The following is a 24,392-nucleotide window of genomic DNA, read 5'->3' on the forward strand; positions in this document are numbered from 1 at the left end:
CTGGTCTCCTGCACTTCCCCCACTGAGACTAAGGCCAGTCTGAAAGGCCCTCCAGAAAGCTGTCCTGGGCCCCAGGCAAGGAAACCAGATTGTGAAGGAGATAATAAAGGATTTGGACTTTAACACTTGGCTATTCTTGTGGTGATCGCTCTATTGAGAAGGCTGCCCCAAAGATCTCCAGAAAACCAACAAGAATATTACAGAGTTTTAGCATTAGCTAAAACTAACCCTAGTTATAGGGTTTGACAGGGGAAACAAAAGCAGATAAGGGGGGCAAAATCACTGGGAGGATGGACAAGCCATAATTTCAGGAAAGGATCATAACTTAATCCTTACAGGATAGAGGTCAAGATAAGAAGGTCAAGGGCAGGAAACTGCAAGGCCAAGGGCAACACTCAAAAGGAGGGAGAATCATTCTAGCAAGGATTGAGATAAAGCATTTGGAGTTTATGACACAATGGTATGTAAAACTCAATTTCCAGTCCTGATGGCAATGAAGGGGGCTAGGGGTGGCTCTGACCCCATCTTATCCAGTGCCCAACAAGAGGAAAAAGAAGATTTAATGAATTAATAAGAATTGGGAGATTGGTATCACAAAAAAAGAGGAAAAAAAATCAACTAAAGTTAAAGATCCCATGATACTTACAGGTTACAGTGGGTAGGGAAAGAAAAAAGGTAATAAGGCAATTAGATCATCGTTGGCCAATAGTTTTTAGCAGTGCATCAAGGATGAAACAGATTGGTTGAGGAATAAATCAAATAGGTATTGTGGGAGCTAAAGAAATAGGATTCTGGGAATATAAGACACTTGTGTCTATGGTCCAGAAGAGACAATGTGAATATGAGCTCACATAGGTGAGTAGTGAGGGTAACTATAATGATGATAACTCCTACCATTCCTCATTTGTAACTCTATACCACATTAGCATATTTCCCTAACCTTTGTTTCTCTTTGAAACTTATCTCCTTGATTCCAGACTCTTCTCCTGGAATTAGCCCACTGTCAAGCTGTGTAATTTCTTCTTGTTTCTGCCTCTGCTGAACTCCCTTTACTAGATTTCCTTGGAACTTTAGTCCACTGCCAGGCAGCATAATAAATCTTTGCCCTTTAATTTGTAGAATGAGTTTGTGAATTCCTTCACAATTCTTAGGTCTACAATCCATGACACTGACCTTGACCTTGTTGGGGTGTCTTTCTTCTCAACATATGTATGTATGTGTATACACACACACAACATCTAGGTGGAGTAGTGGATATTGTGCTAGGCCTGGAAATTCATCTTCTTGAGTTCATAGCTGGCCTCAGATAATAACTAGCTGTGTGACCCTGGGTAAACCATATATGGCACAGTCTACTAGACCTCCCCCCACCCCTTACCCAGATTAACTTCTTAGAGGTGTCTGCAGGTACAAAGAGAAAGTCTTTATTTGTTTCTTGCAAAAAATGGGCCAACACATGTAGTGTGCTTTCTGGAGCCCCATGCTGGGATGCTAAAATATAGTGTCCAGACTAGCTCTCTGGAGGATCTTGGTTCCAGCCCAAGTTCTTAGTCTTAGAGGAGGAATGGTGAGGCAAGGATCCACTTGGATGGTCAAATATGGAGTCCATTTATTTTAAGTTCTCTCAGCCTTAAATACCTTAGTACAATCACATGACCACAGCACATCGCGTATGTGTTAACTATAAGCACCCTGCTATTAATATATAAATACCTCTTTACTGCAAGTACCTTTGCTTCAACTGGAACACAGGTTGTCACTTCCCCTTGACTTCTTAGGAAGGCTGAGATGCCCCCAAGGGGAAATGAATGCCAGACCAGACATTGTCAGCAGGTTCTCTCTGGGCTGAAGGGTCTTATATCTCACTGAGAGTTTCCCCACTGTCTGTGGCTCTCTACAAGCACACTAACTGAGCAGTCCAGCAAAAGGTAGCATAGTACAAAAGCAGAAGCTGGATTTTATAGCTGAAAAACCACTGGTCCCTCCCTTATCCTGTTGATTTTTTAATTCACTGGATGAACTGAATTCTTCAGGAAGATGGAAAGGGCTATTGACCAATGTACAACAATGTCTCTTTATTTGGCATGAGAAGTGTTCATGTGCCAGTGCAGATTTTGCTTCAAAATGGCAACATGACTTCTTGAAACTTAGATTTACAGTCTGCTCTACTTTACCCTACAGTCTCCTGAGAAATTTTCATTTATTCCATTCCAAATACAACTGCCTTAGTTTCCTCACCTGTAAATGAGTAGGGGAAGGAAATGGGAAACCACTTCAATATGTTTGCCAAGAAAACCCCAGATGGGGTCACAGAGTTAGATACAGTTGAAATGACTGGACACAGACATATAGATATATAGATACATAGAGATGTTATATATATATATATATATATATATATATATATATATATAAATACATTGTCACCTTGTCACTTTTTCTATCCATACACACAGAGGTAATAGGGACCCAATTACATTTATTGAGTGGAGGATGAGGATGAGTAGTCATGACATGATGAGGTAGGAGTTATCATCATTATAGTTACCTTCACTACTCACCTATGTGAGCTCACATTCACATTGTCTCTTCTGGACCATAGACACATAAGTGTCTTATATTCCCAGAATCCTATTTCTTCAGCTCCCACAATACCTATTCCCAAACAATATACTTTGGGAACATCTCTTTAGGGAAGGTAGGGAGCAGGAGTCTTGAAAAAGGCATGTTAAGAAATAATTTCATTACAAAAATCCAGGAAAGTGGTGATGAAGGCTGCATTAGTAGAGAGATGGAGAAATAAATGAAATATGTTGAGAAATGGGCTACTACAAGATTTGGTGACAGATTAGAATTGTACAATGAAATGAACAAATTATTAAGGAGAACCCAAAGGTTATGGGCCTGGGACACTAGAAGGATGATGGTAATCTCTAGTTCTAGGAAAGATAGAAACTGGGCAGCACTTCAGGTGGGGGGAGGGAAGGAATGACATAAACATATATGCATACATGAAAGTATGTAGTAAAGATATATGAAAACTGTCTTAGGAATAATCACATTATTGCCCTGGATATGTAACAACTTTGTCATATGTATATATCTAGAGAGGAAAACAGAAGAGAGAGAAAAAGAGAAAGAGGTGAACAGATTGAAGAGAAAAGGGGTTGAGGGAAGTGGGGGAAGAGGAGAGAGACATGCACACCAGAGACTCATGAAATTAAACATCATATATTTGAGGTTCATTTTGCTATCCAATTACATTTTAAAATACAAATGTTAATAAAAATTCATACTTACATAAAGCACCTTAAAATTTGAAATGCACTTTCTTCATAACAATCCCATGAGGCAAGTACTATAAATATTGTGTTCCTTTTTACAGGATAAGGATATATGACTATTAAGAGTTTAAGTGACTTGCCCAGGGTCTCAGAGTTAACAAGTTTCTGAGGCAATATTTGAACTCAAAGAGATGAATCTTTCTGGCTTCAGACCCAGCACTCTTATCTATTATGCCACTTGGCTATCCAATGTATATGCATCCATTACAGACAGATGGATGAATGGTGTATGTATGTATGCATGTATGTATATATGGATGGATGGATATTTACATAGCTAATAAGGAAACTTGTCTTGCTTGATCATGTATGTTTAGTACAAGGATGTTTTTCATTTCTGTTACAATGGGGTAGAAGACGAGGAAGAGAAAACAATTTATTAAAAATGGGATGGGAGGTAGGGAATAATTATATAGATGAAGTCACTATCATTAGTTTTGCTTCTTTTACCCTATTACAAGAGATGACTGACAAACAGTGCAGTGGAGAAGGTTCTTGTAGTGCAATCAGAAAGTTATGAGCTCATATTCTTTCAGACACTGTCTGATGCGAGGCAAATCATTTAACCCCATTTACCTCAGTTTCAATTGTAAAATGGAGATGTGTGGAGCATTTTGGAAGCCATGAGGAGAAGATTGTAACCAGGAAACAACTGAGATTATCAACAGTAATTCAAGGGAGAAATGGTGATTGTTAGAATCCTTAAAAAGTGTTAACTCATTAGAGTTGAAAGAAACTATGCTTATATAATTGGTTCACACATTAGAGCTCACACCTTTAAGAGAATTTACACATTAGAGCTCACACATTAGAGTTCACAAGTCTGGGAGATTCACAAGTTACACCTCCCATAATCCCACTCGCAAGAGGAGGAGTCAACCTTTGAGTTTACACCTTTAAAAGAGCATAAAAGGAGCTGAGTCAGTGGAGTCAGTCAGTGGGGAAGAGGAGAACCAAGATTCAGAGAGAGCTGGAGGCTGAAGCTGGCAGAGACAAAGGACAAGCAACAAAGTTCTCAGAACCAAGGAAAGTTTACTGGGCTATTTTGGAAGAGACAATAAAGGACTGTATTTAACTTGTGGCTGCATTTGAGGTGATTATTGATCTGAACTGAAACTAAGGCTGCCTCCAGAAGCCCGTCAAGAAACCTGCTCACAGAGAACCATCATATTTTAGAAAAGAAGAACACCACATATTGGTGCCTGAACGTGGGACTGACAGGACCCTGATCTCAGTAGAAAAGCCTCTGATCTTGATTTCAGTGGAAAAGTCTCCTCAACCCAGAAATTAGGGTGTATACAACAAAGAAATTTTGCTAAAGAGCTAAAGTAGAACTTCAGCTGAAATGGGACAGATGTTTAGAAAATGTTTAGAGAGCACTGTCAAAGTTATGGAAAGCGAAGTGCTGATTTTAATTTTGGAGCAAATCGCTGAACTTTTAGAAACTGTAAAGTACACATCTCCTTGGTTCTCTATGGGAAAAGAATTAGATCCAAATGAGTGGAAATTAGTAGGAGAGCAACTAGGTGAATACTACAATTCTAATCCAAACTCTTAATACATATAATTTAATACAACTGGCTTTAGGAAATTATAAGTGTTAGAATAAGGAAAAAGAAGAGCAAGCAGGAGGGGGAGATGCCAACTAAACTAGGTGAAAAGGAGGAAGAATCTGATAAGAATTCCCAGCAGGAGAAATTAGATCATTCCTCATCTCATGACCCTTCCCCCTCAACTAACCCTTCATGGGTGGAGGAAGAAGGAGGAGGGTGAGAGGCAGTAATGCAATCAGAACTTAAGCAGCCTGTGACAAGATTAGAAAGGCATTAATTAAGGCAAAAAAATAAAGGACAGGATATATTGGATTTTATAAATGCATATCTTGTGATTGAAGAGATTGACTCTTCAGGTCAAAAAAGGAGAAGATACACTCCTTTTGATTTGGAAAAAATTAAGAATTTGAAAAAGGGTTGCACTCTCTATGGGGCTACATCATCTTATGTTAAAATGTTACTAAATAGTTTGTCTTATGAAATCTTAACCCTGAGTGATTGGAAATCCATAGCTAGGACATGTTTACAACCTGGACAAAACTTGTGGCTTTCAGAGTATAAAGAATTAATATAGGATTCAAGCCCAATGCAATAGGCAAACAGGAGCTATTGTACAAATCACTTTTGACCAACTAGCTGGTGAAGGTCAGTATGGAGAGAATTCAGAACAGATTTATTATCCCATAACAGTGTATGAGAAAATTTCTAAGGCTGCAATAAAAGCTTGGGGTTCTCTCCCCAGGCGGAATGATGGAGGTAAAGCTTTCACAAAAATAGAGCAAGGTCCCAATGAACCATTTGCTGATTTTGTGGGACATTTGCAAACAGCTGTAACAAGAACCATTGGAGAAAATGCAGCTACAGAAATAATGACCAGACATCTGGTTAAGGAAAATGCCAATGAGGTTTGCAAAAGAATTATATGGGAACTAGACAAAGATGCTCCTTTAGGGGAGATCATAAGACGCTGTGCCACAATGGGCACAAATGCTTATTATGCCCAAACTATGATGAATATGGGAAGACAGGGTCCCTCTTGGCAAGGGACTTCTAGAGAAACTCATCGATGCTTTCAGTGTGGAAAAGTTGGACATTTGAGAGCCCATTGTAGATATGGAGATAGAGTGAGAAGACAGGGTGAGAGAAGACCTAAAACCCCATGTCCAAAATGCAACCGAGACTTCCACTGGGCCTCAGAATGTAGATTGCCAGGGAAATGAGAGGCAGAGCCCAGCTCCAAGACCTCAATCAGAAGACAAACGGGTCATGATGGCAGCTGAGGTTACACCCAGAGAGTCTTTAGAAGTTCAGGACGCTGACGTGATCAACCAACAGAAAAGCAATCAGGATTACAGTTGAGAAGAATACAGGCTTTTTAACCCAACAAGGCAGTGTCCAGTGCAACCAGCTCCAATGTAATTGTCAGTTAATAAGGAGAAATCCCAAAAGTAAATAGAAGGGAATTAGATAGGTTAACTGCTTGAGAGAAAGGGTTTGCTTGTATTTCTACAGATGGAGAAGGAATCGGATGGGTGCCAACGACCCAGATTCGCCTTGTCTATCAGAGAGAGAAACAGAAAAAGAGAAAAACCTTAAAACAAAGGAGATTTAAGAAACATGTAGACACTGAAATGGCATGGCTGACAATAAAACTGTTGCAAGACTTGAAAACCATCAGGAATCATTAAATCCCCTAACACAAGATGAGACTGTTTCAAGGACTTGAAAACCAGTAGGAATCATTGGTGATGAAAAATCGTTGATGAGACTACTGCAGTACGTCAAAGCTTGCAGGAATCATTGTATTCCTGGCACATGAACTAATGGACAATAGATTTCTTTTGGACTATTTCTAGGACTTATGGACATGTATAATTTCTCATGTTGATTTATGTTATCATGTTATTTGTTTTTTTTTAATAGTCTTTTATTTACAGGTTATATGTATGGGTAACTTTACAGCATTGACAATTGCCAAACCTCTTGTTCCAATTTTTCCCCTCCTTCCCCCCCCTCCCCCAGATGGCAGGATGACCAGTAGATGTTAAATATATTAAAATATAAATTAAATACACAATAAGCATACATGATCAAACCATTATTTTGCTGTACAAAAAGAATTAGACTCTGAAATATTGTACAATTAGCCTGTGAAGGAAATCCAAAATGCAGGTGGGCAAAAATATAGGGATTGGGAATTCAATGTAATGGTTTTTAGTCATCTCCTAGAGTTCTTTCGCTGGGCATAGCTGGTTCAGTTCATTACTGCTCCATTGGAAATGATTTGGTTGATCTCATTGCTGAGGATGACCAGGCCCATCAGAATTGGTCATTATATAATATTGTTGTTGAAGTATATAATGATCTCGTGGCCCTGCTTGTTTCACTCAGCATCAGTTCGTATCATGTTATTTGTTACATCACTCCTAGATTGTGTAATATTACTATGTGCTTATGTAATTTATGTAATTATGTGTAATACCTCCCATATTGATGGATTTATGTATATACCTGTTTCAAGTGAGCCCCTTCAGAAACCCACTAATCTGATTTGATTTCCCATTTCCTTTGGTGTTTTCATCTCCCTTCCTGAGATGTCAGGGAGAGTGTCTTTTTATGGTGTTTTCGCTTCTTTTTTGAGCAGTCAGGGAAGGCATGATCACCTTTTTTGGAGTTCTCACCCCCTTGAGAAGTCAGGGAGGTCATGACCACCTATGTTCTAAAATCAAAAGCAAGTGAGAGATGTCAGAATCCTTACAAAGTGTTAACTCATTACAGTTGCTAGAAACAATGCTTATATAATTGGTTCATACATTAGGGCTCACACCTTTAAGAGAGTTTACACATTAGAACTCACACATTAAAATTCACAAGTCCAAGAGATTCACAAGTTACACCTCCCATAATCCCACTCTCAGAGGAGGAGTCAACTTTTGAGTTTACATCTCTAAAAGAGCATAAAAGGAGCTGAGTCAGTGGAGTCAGTCAATGGAAAAGAGGAGAACCAAGATTCAGAGAGAGTTGGAGGCTGAAGCTGGCAGAGACAAAGGACAAGCAACAAGAGTTCTTGGAACCAAGGAAAGCTTATCGGGCTGTTTTGGAAGAAACAATAAAGGAACTGAACTTTTAACTCCTGACTTCATTTGAGATGATTATTACTTTGAACTGAAACTAAGGCTGCCTCCAGAAGTGCCTCAAGAAATCTGCACCCAGAGAACCATCATATTTTAGAAAAAGAAGAGAACACCACAGATGATAATCAAAATGTGAGTTGAGAAGGGGAGGATACTGGAGATATAGTGGAGATAGAACGGAAAAATTTACCAGTGATAGTGGGGGAAAAAATTGAGGATAACTCTTCTTGCATAAGATTGGACATTTTCACTGGCAGTTCCTTATACCTGGAATTCTCTCTCCTTATCTCCATCTTCTGGCCTCCCTAGCTTCTCTAAAAACTTGCCTAAAATCTCAACTTCCATAGAAAGCCTTTCCTGACCCCTCAATTCTAGTGCCTTCCTTTTGAGATCATCTCCACTTTATCTTGATTCTACATGACCATTTGATATGTTGTCTCCTCCCTGTATATTTCAAGCAGAGGCTGTTTTTTTTTTAATTTCTTGGCCTTTCTTTATGTCCTTTTCTTTTTTTTTAATTTAATAGACTTTTATTTACAGGATATATGCATGGGTAACTTTACAGCATTAACAATTGCCAAACCTCTTGTTCCAATTTTTCACCTCTTACCCCCCCCCCATGTGGCAGGATGACCAGTAGATGTTAAGTACATTAAAATATAAATTAGATACACAATAAGTATACATGACCAAAACGTTATTTTGCTGTACATCCTTTTCTTTTAGTACAATGTTTGGCACATAGTAGATTGTTTGTTGATTGACTAATAAACATGACTTTTTTTGCCTACTGCTTTCTGTGGCCATCCTAGGCCATAGAGTAAAAGATGTTTTCAAAGTAACAAAGTTCTTAACAGTACCTGTGACAATGTTGTGAATGTTTATTGGGGTAATACATTTTTCAACAGGCAAAGAAAGGATCCTTTGACTGGCTGCAAAGTTAAGAACAGGAGCAAAACATGTACCTATAAAATCAGTGCTATCTAGAGGATTGGAGGAAGAAGATTCAGACTTAACCTTTCAAAAGAAATACTCAATACAGTTTTAGGACTAAAGATTGACAGGAGTCAAAGGAAAAAGGTGTGATCCAGCATGACAGGTAATACAATGAATGGACAATACACTTGAGAATTTAATACTAAAGGCACATTGATATTGATGTAATATAACCCCCATGCTTAACAAGTGATTAGTTCATTCAAGCTCTTCAACAATTTGCCATTTTTCATTTATACCTGGTATACTTTTATTATTAGTTAATTCATGGAAAACTAAACTTTAGAATGTTAGCAGTTAGGCTGCACAGTGGATAGCCCATTTGACCTGGAGTCAGGAATATCTAGCTTCAAATGTTACATTATTTGTAAATATAAATACAATAGCCAATTCAACTGTCTCAGTTTTTTTTATAAGAATAGCAGCACCTACATCACAGAGTTATTGTGAGAATAAAATGAAATAAAGTACTTTGCAAACCTTTATCATTTACATAAATTTTAATTATTTCTTCATAAAATTAGAATAATTTCATAGATATCATGACCTGAGTTCAAGCTAGATTTGAACTCTAGCTTCAGACACTTACTAAAAGTGTAACTCTGGGCAAATCATTTAACCATCTTTACCTTAGTTTCCTCATCTGTAAGATGGATATATATATATGGATATATATGGAGACAGATATATCTAACTATCTAGTATCCTTGCAAAGAAAACCCCAAATGGGATCAGGAAGTGTTGGTCATGACTGAACACAACAAACAGCCTATAAAACTTTCATCACAAGTCACCACAAAGGAGTTGGAATGCTGTGAAGTATGTGACTATATTTCGAAGATTAGTGAAGGTTTCGTAGAAAGACAGGCCTGATATAGGGAGCATGACTACTAGAGGCAGTAGACAGACACCTGAAATTGGTCTTGATCTATACCTATGCCAAGTCATTAGAGTTTGCTAATAGATTACATATGAGATAAGGAAAGAATTTTAGAGGTTAGTTCTCTACCTCATTTTATATCAGGATTTTTACAGATGATAAAACTGAGAGACTTCTTTGAGTTATATGGGTAGAAGTGGCAAAATGATATAAGACCAGTGAATTTAGATTCAGGGAATTTAAATTTGAATACTAGCTCTGCAGGCTCTCCATTTAACCTTGAATCAAGGCTCAACCTTTCTGGATTTCAGTTTCCATTTAAATTGGGTTGACTGGATTGGATAATCTCCAAGCTTCTTTCCTGCTAAAAAATCTTGACCCCTGGTGCTAGCAAAAAACAAACAAAAAAATCAAAAAAATTATTAAAAGTATCATCCAGTACAATGTAAGTTCTTTGAGGGAGGAACACCTTTGTATCTGAAATGATAGGGTCTCAAATTAGTAGCTTTAAAATGCTCCTTGTTAGTTCAAAACAGCAAAAGTTGTGAGTAATGGTTATGACTCTTAAATTATTTAGCTTAAGTACCTAACTCTTCAATAATTTCCATTACAGAATGAGAAGATAGTCAAATTCCAAACAATATGCACATAATAGCTTCATTTCATTTTATAATTCTTGCTATATACACAATATTTAACTTGTGAATTTAGAGTTGTATTATACCCTCCCATTATTAGTTTCTTTGTTTTCTCAAAAACTTATAATTTCTTTATCTAATATTAATTACTATTGCTTTTTGAGATATTAATTTAGCCATAAGATTGGTCACTTATTGGCTATCATTATTGTTATATGGCCACACCAATTCAAAAAATAATCTAAGTATTTTAGTTTTGAGCATATGTGTTGGTAGAATCAAACCCAAAGAATCATGATTGCTTTTGAGTATTTTATTATAGCTATGAGTTATAAAACAGTACCCAAAATCCTAATGTAGCTAAACATTGTTAGTAGAAACAACCAAATTCAATGATTCTTTATAACTGATTTCTGAAAAATTTGCCTAACTTGGGACTTCTAATCTTCATCAGCATTTTTGTTTTATAGAGATTAAGTCACAGAATTAAGTGATTGGTCACCTTAGCATATGAAATTCTAGTACTGTTAAATTACTTATGATGCAGTTTAGTTTCTTCCCATTACATGCTAAAGGCAGGCTCAGGATTTGTTGCAGACATGACAGTACCATAGGGGTTGCAATTTTTGAGTCTTTCCAAATACCTATTCTTTTTTACTCACATAAAAACACCCAAAATCAACATTATAAAATATGATGATGCATATTCACCAATATGATTAAAATGTTTCATAGTTAACGTGACATGACATTAACAGAATGTGCTTTCTTTCTCTCAAAGATTTGTTGAGGTATAAGAATTCAGGGTTGAGAGACCTCTCAACAGCAATGTGATCCCCTTTGGCCAGCTGCAGATTTTGCAAAAGAATTTGTAAACCCCAATGAATAGACTTCAGGTTTGTGGCAAGAATGGGTTTATTTACGCTAAGAATACAGCTTTCTTAGAGGGCAAGATCTTGTTAGGACTATTGCAAAGATGAGTTTACACTGAGAAGAAAATATCTTCATCAGTGGGCAAAATCCTGTTAGAACTTCTGCAAAGGTTTACACTGAGAAAGACCCAGCAGACTAAGTCCAGAAGTGGATTAGCAAAGGTTTGGGGTTCAAAGTCATCTTTTATTAGCCTTCTGAGGTTTGAGGCTGAGGTTAGAGGCTGGGGAGATGAAGGGCTAATTTTCGATTTAATAGGCAGTGATTATGCCCCAGGCCAAGATCTCCAATTAAATGAGATTACTTATCTGGGAGTTTCCCTTATGGATGGGTGGGCCCCTCCCAGATGCTGGGAGGGTTTGAGAGTCAGGAGCTCCCTTCCCTCAAAGGTTCCTTTCTGACCCTTCCCTCAAAGATTAAAAAGAAACACAGTTTACATCAGATTGACTACACTAATTAATGACACACACAGGTATATTTCATTATATGAAGGAGACATTTTAGATAAAAGTTCCTCCCAGACAACTGAAGAATCAAATCCAAACTAGAGAGCTACTGCTAAGAAATACGATTTAAAAAATAAAATCATATATAACCACACATATAAGAGTGATCCAGAAAAAAATACAATCTTGTTTAACTGATCATAGTAAACAGTATAGAAGACATCAATTCACAATGCATAAAATAGCAATATATTGCTGACAAATACTTATCTTCTAAAATAAAGGGTTTAAATATAAGCTCAAATTAAAACCTTGACTTGCATATGCAGGTAAGATTGCTACATATTTCAATGTGAGTTTGATCCAAATATTAAGCCTCAGTAACAGGGTCATTGAGTCATTTAAAATTTAGATGGTCTTTTGAAAGCAGAATAATCAATAGTAGAACAATAACTTTGCTGGGGCGGGGGAATGGCATATGTTATATAGAGTGGAAAGTGACTTAAAAAAAACTTTTATAAGTTCAATGCCACATTTACAATTGCTTTAATTAAGCAATTAAAAATTGAATAAAAATATTGAATTTTTATGAAATTTAATTTTTTTTGGTGCTTGGATGCTTAATTCACAGTTTAAGGTAGCTGTTGCCTTAAAATCCTCTTATAATTATACTAGCAGCTCTGATTTGGCATAACCTAGCTATTATTTAACAATATAGATAAGGTAATAACTTGGCCTATCAGTAATTCTCCAGACTGATTTTTAGTAAATTCTTTTTCAGATGGTGAAGTGATTTATTCTTAAAGTAGGTCTCTTCAATACCCAAAGTAAAGTAAAATGGGGGGAGAATTTATACGGTTTTTTTCCTATATTTTGATGGCTTCCAGTATTGGTATCTATCCCTTTTGTCTATCTTTCATTTTTCCAATCAAACTCTTTCAGGTTCTTGCCTCCAATGTGTATTGCCATCAAATTAAAAATATTGTTGTCATTAGTTGTAATTTGTATAAGGATTAAAATTAGAACAATGTAGGGCAATGATTAAATCAATATATCTCTAAGACTTCATATTCCTAGTCAGACAGTAACTTCCAGGTCTCAAAAATTTTGGAGAAGGGGGACAATCTTTAGTCACTGCATGAAAACTTTAGACAACAGAATTTATAATAGTGTTTGCTTCATGGCAAAGAACTCAAAAAACTAATAGAAGGGATTATTATATTTTCAAATACTTATGTCCATGTGATTTTATACTTGATATAATTTTTTAAATTATTATTGTATTAAATGAAAAATAAAGCTGATTAATGGCTGTGAGAAATATATATCTTTTTTCTAGTTATGAAAATTATATTGGAGAAATGAAACTTAACAATTAGAAAAATGAAAACAAGAAGTCAAAGATTACTCAAAGGTGGAGTCCATCTTTCCCCCTCTGGGGGCAGGAAATGATTTTTATAATGAAGTGTTGTTGGCTTAAGATTTGAAAAAAATCTTTTGTTCTCTGCCCTTAGTCCTCCTGTTACCCTTCTCCCTGCTAAATGGAAGCTCCTTTGGGGGCAGGGACTGGCTCTATAATAAGTGAGGGGTGGAGATTCATGTCCTGTAACTTCTATAACATCTAATTAATGAAGAATCAGATGAAGGACTTGTCCTTTAGGATAGAAAATAAGATGCGACCTTTGGAGTTTCAAAGGTGTGTCTATTCACCTAGGCACCCATTCCTTTTGTTTTTTTTTTTGTGGTTTGATGATTTTTTATTTAATGTAACTGAGTACCTTACACTTTTTTGTGACAAAGCAGATAGATTTTTTAAAGTCTTAAAACACTTTAAAAGCCTTTAGTATAAAATTCTTATGTAAATTATCAATCTGAAAATTGGCAAACTATCACATAACATAAAAATTTTCAATATATACCCTTATCTATGTAGAGAAAGGTAAAAACATATAGTAGAGGCACCTAGGTGGCACAGTGGATAGAGCACCAGTCCTGAAATCAGGAGGATCTGAGTTCAAATCTCGTCTGAGACACCCAACATTTCCCATCTGTGTGACTCTGGGCAAGCCACTCAACCCCCAACTGCCTCAGCAAAACATAAAAACAAACAAACAAACAAAGAGAAATGCTCGAAAAACATATAGTAACAAACAACTAAGTTTGATTAGGGGAGCGCTAACAATCTGAATAATACACTTTTAAAATGAAATTTTATTATTTTCAAGGACAAACAATAATTCATTCTAGGGTAAATAAAGTGTTTTCTACCAGTAGTAGTTTTAAATTTAATAAATAATATTAGTTTTTAATTAGCACAGCATTTATATATGTTGAAAGAGTGCCTCAAAGACAGAACTGCCTGAGAACAGCAGGTTGTCATTTACCAGGCATCCATTCTTACACGAAAGTAAAATAAAATCTGTCCTGCATTCATCAGTCAAAGGAATTCTTGGTAAGATATTTGTTTCTTATTCTTATTATGGCCTCATCCTGGAAACTTTTGTCCTTTGTTCTATTACATTCATCTCAAAAGTGTTCATCTTCAAAGTGAGGTGAATGAAGTTTTAATGACAGGATTTAAAGAGTATTTAACTTGGAGGAAAAGAAGGGCCATAAGGTAAATTAACCATAATTTTCACATACAAAAATGAAGAAAGTCCTTATTTCTAAAAGTAGAATTTAAAAGATAGCCAAAGTAATTTTTGAGAAAATCACTTGGAATTACTTGAGAAAATATTTGCTTTTAAATTATTTTGAGTCAAATTATCATTTCTGTATTCAAGGTAATTTAAAAAACAAAAACATTTTATGTGAAATCCCATGAAACAATTTTGAAACCCTGAACTACCATAATTCCAGAGAACCAAGTATAAAGCATACTATTTACCTCCTGACCATTGTGTTTCATATATAATTTAAAAATGGCCAATCCTGGAAATTCTTGTTTGACTTTGCATAATATAAAAATTTTCCTTGAGGGGAGGGAGGAAGGAGGTAGATAAGGTGCAATGGAGAAAAATTAAATACTAGTCAATCAAAAAAACGAAAAAAACCCATAGTTGCATGAAATAAACCTAGTAGTCTTTTTCCCTAAATAAAATTTTTCATAAAGAAATACCAGAATAGGGTGATGACAGATAGTTTAGACCCGGAATCAGAAGATCTGAATTAAAGTCAGGCCTCCAAACACTTTACCAGCTGTGTGGCCCTAAGGAAATCATTTGTCTGCCTCTGTTCCCTCATCTATAAAGTAAAGATAAAATGAGATATTTAAAAAAATATATTTGTCTAAACTTTAAAGCACTATATAAATATTAGGGCAGAAAATAATTCCAAAAGCCAGTCTAAAATTGCCTTTGCTATCTGAGCGAGGAACACCTTGCTAAGCCAAGGATCCCTGCCCTACAACCAAAAGCTGGACAAACCTGCTTTCCTAGATTTATACCTCTACTCTAGAGAGAAAGTATGTAAAGCCATAGGAAGCCCTGATTGGGAATGTTAATATTGTTATTACAAATTAGATGATGTGACTGCCATACATTTCTTATGGAATATTAAAAGTTGGAAGGAATCAAAGAATTCATCTAGTCCAACATTCTTACTTTTAGATAAGGAAACTAAAGTCCAGGGAAAGGATAACTTGTCCCAACATCACAGAATGAATTAGTAAACCTAAATAATTAAACAGTGGTGTTTTTTTTTTTAAACACAATCAGTTTAAATAATCCCGAGGGTCATGTGAACCCAGAGAACTAGGTTATAGAAGTGAAAGTGAAGGAAGCAAGGGAAGATAAAATTCTATGAAACTCTTACCCCTTCCCTCTCCTACACTCCACCATCTAGAATGATGAGAAACAGTATTTCTTAACCTTTGTTGGACTTTCTGCAGGGCTCTGCTGCGTCTTGCTCTCAATAGTCAATTGAAAAAATTTTGATTGTGAAAATTTACACCTCTGAGGCTAGAAATTAGGTCTTGATTTATTGGGGGGCTTTTTTGAGTGCCTTAAGTGATAGAGAAAATGTTATTTTGCAAATTAAACATATAATTGTGTTAAGCTTACACCCTCTAAACCAAAACTCCTGGAGCCAATTGTTCTATTACAGTGCACTTATACCTTCCCCAAATGTAAAGAGAAAACTCACAGCCACAAATGACTACATCTCTGTGGCCAGGTATCAGGTACCAAGTGGTTCTCAGGGACAAAGGCTAGCTAGATCTGTGACTTCATTGCAATATGGATTTCCATCTTCTAATACAGGTCAGCCTGTTCTCTGAAACGCCAGAGTTTTAGAGAGCTATCTAGCATCAATATATAAGGATATACTGATAAATTTTAACAACTGACTTTCCAAACATGACATACTTTAAAGTTTAATCTGCATTATGTAAAATTTTCTTCATTGCTTTCTTCATTATTTTTTACTCCTTGTAGATAAATCAGCAAAACAACAAATCAAGCCCAGATTTCTAGTATTTGCCAATATCCACAAAAATCTGTTCTACAGAGCTGATTGGAGCTGGCTTCAGCAAACCCCAGAATATGACTTGTCCAGAGTCACAGAGCTAGGTTTTAAGAGAAGGTCGCTATACACTGTCCTATTGGGAGGGGGAAGAGGGGAAGAAAAAAGAAATGGAGGGAGACATAATTCTTTTGTTTTTTGTATCCTCTAGGAAGTTATCAGTAGGTTTGATTCTCTAAGGAAAGACAACCCAAGTTTCTTAAATATTGTACTTTACTGGAGGGTTACCAATAAGTGTGCAAATCCTGAAAACACTTAATGAACATTTATTGAAACCAACTAACAATAAGTTTATTATGAAGAAACAAAACTCTCAGTGTAAATCAGTGCCTACCATTTTTACTTCAATGATGATGCTCTGGTATAAAAAGTGTGTTTATGCTTTTTGACACTAATTGCCCCCACATTACATGAGAACAAAAATTGCTTCAGATAGAATGCACAATGCATAAATGCGCTCATACACATGCTCATACACGTGAAGAATCTAGAGATCAAGAAGAGGGTGGAATAGACGCACATAATAATTCTATGAAATAACTAAGTAAAAACTTATTACAACATTTTTCTCCATTAAATTCATGTTTATTGTTTAAGTTTTTTGTTTGTTTTATCACAGTGGAGATTAATTAGGCTTAATCATCCGGTCAGTGCTTGTACTAGCTACTTTCTTCAATACCAAAAACAGTAAAACCAGCTCATTCATACACTCCAAGTTCTATTACCACCCCACCAATCATTACCTGTGTATAAGCATTCTCTTTTAATTGTCCTGTTATGCTAAGAATGAAAAAAAGGAGAAAAAGAAAAGGGGAAAAAAGCATAGTTAAAGCTTGTTTATAATTTCTTCAAATATTCAGAAAGCAGCACACTTGTCTGCATTGTGCATCAGAAACTTTTTTTGTAACATGAACTTGCACAATGGGATGGTGGCTCCTGGTGTAACTGGTAATGAAATGTCGCATCACTGTGTATGAAGATGATTTTTCCATATTCTTATCTAATTTTCATTACATTTCCCATGTTAGTGAACAACACTAGATAAATTGTTCTTTTCCCTTCCCTTGGTGAGACATGGGATTTAAAACTATATATAAAGCATACACTCAGCATCTGTGGAGCAAACACCGTAAACAGAAATGACATGGAAATATAGTTGCCAACTTTGACAGATTTCAGCAGGAAAATGGTTTTGGTTTTAGTCTGCTGAATTTCCTGCATCCCTGTTCTCAAATCAATAGTATTGATATCCCATGTCAGCTACAGTGATTGAAAAAGATTGCCAAGGGAAAGAGGGCAATTGGGATCATGTTGGGAAAAGAAAAACATGATCTCTGTGGTCTTTATTATGGGTTTGATTCTAAATCTCTTGTCAAAAAGCAGTTCCCAACTAAAAGAATTAGACATGCTGTTTTGAGAGCATGAAATATTAGCAATGAAGACAGTGTGGTCTGAACCAATATAACAAAGATCATGTTTACTTTTTTCTCTCTTCAATATAGAAGTATTGAAATGAAACAGATTTTAAATATAAATATCCTATTATAGGAAACACTTGAAATATTTCTTATATATCAATTCTGCCTCTCCAAAAAATAAAAATTTCTTAAGAAAAAGAGAAAAGAATGAAGAGAAAGACAAAGAGAGAAGAAGGAAGAAAAGGAATGAGGGGGAAAGAAAGAGAAATGGAAAAGAGATGAGACAGAAACCCCCTTCTTTCACAAAGCTATGTATACAAGGTCAAACTTTTTGCAAGGACATTGTTGTCAGTTTCATTTCTTAATTATGTATTTTCAACATATCTATGCTCTTTGTTGAAATAATTTTTTAAATCCCATAAAATTTGTCCAGAGGAAAGTTATTGATGAATGGAAAACACAAGGAAAAAACAAAACAAAATATGTGTATATCTATTAAGTGACAATCATTTGTACCCTTACTTAATTTCATGTTTTTAATAGCAGAGGCCAAAAGAGTTCATATATAGTAAAAATATCATTGCTACTTCTTTTTCTTCTTTAGTGCTCAGTTTAGGGAGGAAACATTCTTTCATAGTAGTATTCTGAGTTTACAACCAACTAAATTTCTGGGTGCCAAACATTCTGGGATCATGCCTTATTCTCAATCTCATTCTTAGGAGTGTTGTAACTTCAATAAATTTAAAAATATGCAGCTGGCTGAAATTCTCTCAATTAAGAGAAAAGCATTAAAAAATTAAACTAAACTTTAAAAAAAAAGCTTTTTTGAGAACAAAAAAAAATTTCTTATCTCAGTCATACACACTCTGGTTTTAAAACTAAGAACTTAGTCATTGAATTGATTCAAAGAGTTAAGGTTGCTAAAAAATTTCAGTGCCAAAATAACGTCTCTTCAGTATTAAGAATAAAATGCACTTTTACACTTTAGGTTTGTGTGTGTGTGTGTGTGCGCGCACGCATGCATGTTTTAAAGACATCTTAGTTACATAGAATTTCATCCTGTAAGAGTACATAGGGGACTGTTAGAATTGTTTACTGAGGTTTTCCTTTAAGTAGCTGTTAGACTAAGTTACAGTGATAAAAATTCAACTACTGATCTGATTCCTTGAGATAACACAGGTGGGAATGGCTCATTTCACCTTCTTCTCATGTTTAATATGGCCATTTCTTTTATATTTGCCATTGGGGATTCCATTGTGGTAATGTCCATTAACAGCGCTATGCTCATTCCTAGACCAGAGACATGTGCTATGTTTGTAGGTGAATTTGACCATCATTGTGAAAATGAAGTAAAATAAAGCAGCACAAAGTAACAGCACAAAGACGATATCCAGTAAAAAATACTGAGAGAAAGAGATGCGGTGGACAGCAGCCCGTAGGTGGTGTGCTCCATTATGACGGAGAATGTAATCAATCCAATATACAGTTCGATTGACAGGATGACTAGGCTGATCCTTGTGAATTTCTGACAACTTCTGGGCACGTGCACGGTAGCTAAATGGCAATAAGTGAGGAGAAAACAAAGTTTAAAATGTTAATATCCCATATTCCTGACATAATTTGTCTAAACTGAACACGAATAAGCACACTATATGTGGGAGAGAAGACAAAACAGGATGAGACTATCTAGAGATATAGTACTTGCACAAGCATGATTATGATAGTCATACATTAAGAAAACAAGTGTTAATGGTATCTTACTAGGTTTTTTGGCATGCCTGGGATTTAGGATAATAGTGTTTAAATGTTTTTTTTAATTCTGGTAATCTTATTTGCACCGGACCAATAGACTGTCCCTCTGTCAACCTCTATTCTATCACTTACTTTCAATCTCTCCTCTAGCAGCTCATTCTCAACAGCCTTATAAATATATCCCTGATTTCCTGAAAACAAAAACAAAAACCATCTCACGTATACCTTCCAGCCTTGCTATTCTTCTATATCTCTTCTGTCCTTTGCTGTTAAACTCAGTGAAAAGACCTTCTCTACAACAGGTGTCTTCACTTTCTTTTTTCCCCTCACTTTCCTTGATATCATTAATCCAGCTTAATCCAGGTTCCTATCTCACCATTCCACCAAATTTTTTCTCTCTAAAGTGACCAAAGATCTCAGTCACCAAATCTAAAGTTCTTTTCTTAATCCTCATTCTATTCAACCTCTCTGCAGCCTATTTTGATACTACTGATCAATCTCTCAATATTTTCTTCTCTCTAGGTTTTTGGGATACTGCTCTCTCCTGATTCTCCTTCTACCTATCTGACTCAGTATCCTTTGTTGGACCCTCTTCCAAATCATGCCCTCTAACAACAGAGGGTTCTGTCATTTACCATTTTTATCTTTTCCCTCTACACCACTTAATAATCTGACCAACTCCCATAAATTTAATTACCATATCTATGTTAATGATTCTCAAATCTGCCAATCCTGCTTCAAACTCTTTGATAGCTTTCAATCATGCATCTCCAAATTCATCTTATATATCTCAAATTACATGTTCAGTAGACATCTTAAACTCAACTTGTCCAAAGTTATATTTATCCTCCCCCCCAACCCTCCTTTCCCTCCTAATTCCCCAGTAGAGAACAACTTCCCCACTCAGTTCCTCAGGCTCAAAACATAAGAGTTATCACGGATACCACACTACCTGTCACCTCCCCTATGTAATCTATTGCTACAATCTATTGATTTTACCTCTGCAAAATCCCTCAAATATGTCCCCTTCTCTAATCAAACCACAACTTTGGTTCAAATGTTGATCAACTCACATCTGAACTACTGTAATACCTTGCTGGTGGATCTGCCTGTCTCAAGTCTCACCCCACTCCAATTCTCTGTTCAGTGACAGTTCTGACCATGTCAGTATCCCCCAACTCCACTTTGTGCCTTTATGCCCTCAATAAGCTTTAACAAGATATGATCACTTCCAGAATTAAATAAAAAATGCTCTGTTTATCATTCAAGACTCTTAATAACCTATACCTCTACCACTTTTCTATTTCTAATCTTCTTACACCTTATTCCTTGATGCATACTTTTCCATCCAGTGACACTGGCCTCATGGCTGTTCCATGTACAAGATACTTCATTTCCTATATCTAGGAATTCTGTATCTATCTTGCTTTGTTTATATTTATTTGCATGATTTTAAGTTCCTTCAGAACAGAGACTATCTTCTGCTTTTTGTATTCTTAACATGTAGCACAATGGCTGGCACATAGTAAGCACTTATTTATTATTTATTGATCACTGGACCTGTAATTTTATCAATATGGGAACTCTTAAAGAGGAAACTTCTGTCAAGGCAGATCATCACCTTTACTGAACAATATACTCAATACCAGAAACCTAGAAAATGAATTTTAATCCTTTATTTGTAAATAATAATGATAAAATTCACCCTCATACAATTAATATCTTATTGCTAGAAAATGAAATTAAGTCACACTATTAGTAAAAGCTTCTTTGGGGAGGATCTCTTTCAAGACGTATGACAACTGATATTACAAAAGATAGGAGCAAGACATAATAAACTTGGTCACTTTGGATAAGTCATTTCATCCCTTGTCTAAAACTATTTTCATATTGTGTGGAATGGAGAGATAAGGTGAAGAACTTACAGGAATGTTTAAATTCTTTTTCTGTATTTTTTATTATTTTTGTCTCTGTGACCCTCATAAGTACAGTGTGTGCAAGCCAATATTTACTTAAAACTTTACATCTATTTAACCAGAGACGATGACATTTATCCTTGTTCAATGTTAACAATATTTAGATTATTAGTTTAAATGATGTCAGCTCAGTATTCTGAAGTTTGAAGATCTGATTGATGATTCCTCTTGGAACCAGGGAAAAAAGCATTCCGTTCTAATCTGCCTTTGGCACCAATGTTTAACATTCAATTAGGGGAGAGGGGGCACCTATTTCTCAATACTCCCCAACTTATGATGTAATCCTTCATAATAGAACCTATAAAAGCTGTATATCTTTATTAATTCTTTAGCTCTCCTACCATGAGCTTTCTCTTTCTTATCTCATGATGGGATGGCTCATCCTCCAAAGGTTTTAATAAACAACTTTTCTGCTTTCTACTGAATGATCTCTGAGTAGTCATTTTGGGTAAGGGTCTTCTACATCCCTCACAATATTTATAAAATAGGGTTGGACGAACTATGATTTCGTTAGCATAGGATACTTTCAGTTGAAGCAGTTCCCTCTGACTGGTACCTTCACTGCAATATACAGTCTGAAGAGAGTTGTCTCTTGAAATCCTTGAAAGGTTAAAGTCATTTGCTGAGTCAGAGTCAGGATATATCAAACAAGTAATCTGAATTTTTAGGTTTAGAATCCACAGTTCTCTATCAACCATGCCAAGCTGCCTCCACCTGTAAAATAGGGTACTACTGTACCCTTATTACTGTTCTCCCTCAATTAATCTACTCAAATGAGGCTACTGAGAGTACCAGTCTTTTCTTCAATTATTATTTATCCTCAAGTCATTTGGGTTCATGCCTGTCCCAAATTGTTAACAGTGATTTTGAGACACCTCATCTACAACATCTACAGAGAATGTTATTCTCTGAGGACAAAGAATGTTTCATTTCTACTTCTGTATACTCAACACCTAGAACACTGCCTTGATCACAGTAGGTACTTAACCAAGACTTGACTGGATTTAGTGGATAAAAAGTTCTTAGATGGTACAGTGACTAAGCCAATTTTCCAGAGCAAATCTCTCTGCATCATTGATGACAGACAATTGATTCAGTCTCTTCATTGCTTAAGACAATTTCTGAGGCCCAGCTCAGTATTGGATTTGGAGGATGCTAATTACCTGAAAACTTGCTCCATATTGACAACTTCCTTCTTCATTAAGCTGATATGGATTTAGTGTTTTCTCCTTGCTCCCTGGAAGTGAAGAATTTCCAGGCAAAGGAGCTCCAATCTTAAAAGTTTCACCTACTGGTAAGAGTCCACAGAAGCCCTCTGGCCCAAAGACTGAAAATTTCAAATGCTATAGATAGCTTACTCACTACTCAATAAATGTTCACACAAGGTTTTAAAATTTATACACTGTTCACAAAATACTTCATTGTAGAAAAAAATCATGGATTTGTTTCAAAGTCAAACTTTGAAAGGAAGGGGAATGTAAATGGAATTGTAAAAGCTGCTTGATCTAGAACTTTTAAAATACCCTTACATGCAATGAATGTTCCTAGACTTACCTGGTAGAGTAAGACTCAGCTGGGCTTACTGATAATGGAGAGTCTAATTGATACTTCTTCCAAAACTACAGAATTAGTTCTGTCTCAGAGGCATTACCCTTTAACCTCTAGGAAAGCCTATGGCATAGAGAAAGATGCCTACAAGAGACTACATTTATACATACAAAATTTGGATGAAAATTCCTTTGGGAAATTAGAACCAACATGAAGTTTGTAAGTTGGAGTCAGGGCCTTAACAAGAATGCTATGCAGGATAGCAAGATGACTCATCTGAGTACCATCAAGTTTTAGAACAAATTATTACCACAGGCCCTAGGGTAAGAGATTCTCCTTGCTTGGTCCTGAATGTGGTGACACTTTCCTTATTATCTCTCCCTAAAGGCAACAAGAAAGATGTCAGGTGAGTTAGAACCTGGGCCTTCACTGCATGCCATAATGCATGAAATCACTTTGAAAAGTCAGGATCAATAAGAAAGCTATTCCTTTTGAGCAGGGGATTATGGGAGTGGTTTGCAGTTAGCCCAAAGTAGCCCAAGACCTACACAGAAGGATCAAAGCAGGCATGCTGCTCTGACTAACGCTAAGAGTGAAAGTTGGCAACTTATAGCCTCAATATGGATGCTATCTGATTGTAATATTTTTTCATATTAAAGTGGAAAAAAGTTTTGCATTAAACAGAATGCATGGATTTAATGTTATATAACATTATATATAATAATAATATATAATATATATTTATATGTATGTAATACATATTAATATAATACATATAATAATATAATATATAATATAATGTATAATAAATAAATCAAGAAATATTACTTACCTGGGATTATTAATAACTTTTATCAAGGCTTCGTATAAGTCCTGTTCAGTCATTGACTTCCATTCTAGCAATATCCCCATGCCTTTTGCCTGAACTCGAATCATTGTATCATAATGATCTCCAAAAAGTGGAATACCCACCACAGGGACTCCATGGTACATAGTTTCAAAAATGCTGTTCAAGCCACCGTGGCTTAGAAATGCTTTAATATTTGAATGTCCTAAAGAAGGGAGCAATAAATGAAATAAGAATGTTACATAAAGAGCTGAAGGTTTCTGAACCTGGGGCAGGGTTTTGTAAATATTTACCAATATTGTGAAGCATATAGACTTCTCAAAATAGTTGCTTAATTAATTTATAATTGAGAGAAAAGAAAAAGCCCAGTTAAAAGTTAATAGAAACAAAGACATCATTTTTCTTCCAT

The 24,392-nt window shown here is 35.8% G+C and overlaps 1 protein-coding gene across 1 annotated transcript in view; it reads right to left on the reverse strand.

Annotated features, from left to right (window-relative positions):
• Positions 1–18,433: 18,433 nt before the first annotated feature.
• The window catches only part of UGT8 (UDP glycosyltransferase 8), a 98,397-nt gene continuing 92,438 nt past the window's right edge, over positions 18,434–24,392 (reverse strand). The window contains exons 5-6 of the mRNA XM_031943250.1: positions 23,969–24,188; positions 18,434–19,414 (exon numbers count right to left, since the gene is read on the reverse strand). Of these exons, the coding sequence (XP_031799110.1) occupies positions 19,051–19,414; positions 23,969–24,188 (584 nt within the window). The 3' untranslated portion in view covers positions 18,434–19,050. The remainder of the gene's footprint in view (positions 19,415–23,968; positions 24,189–24,392) is intronic.

Source organism: Sarcophilus harrisii, chromosome 6 (assembly GCF_902635505.1).
Source record: "Sarcophilus harrisii chromosome 6, mSarHar1.11, whole genome shotgun sequence".
NCBI classification, from domain to species: Eukaryota; Metazoa; Chordata; class Mammalia; order Dasyuromorphia; family Dasyuridae; genus Sarcophilus; species Sarcophilus harrisii.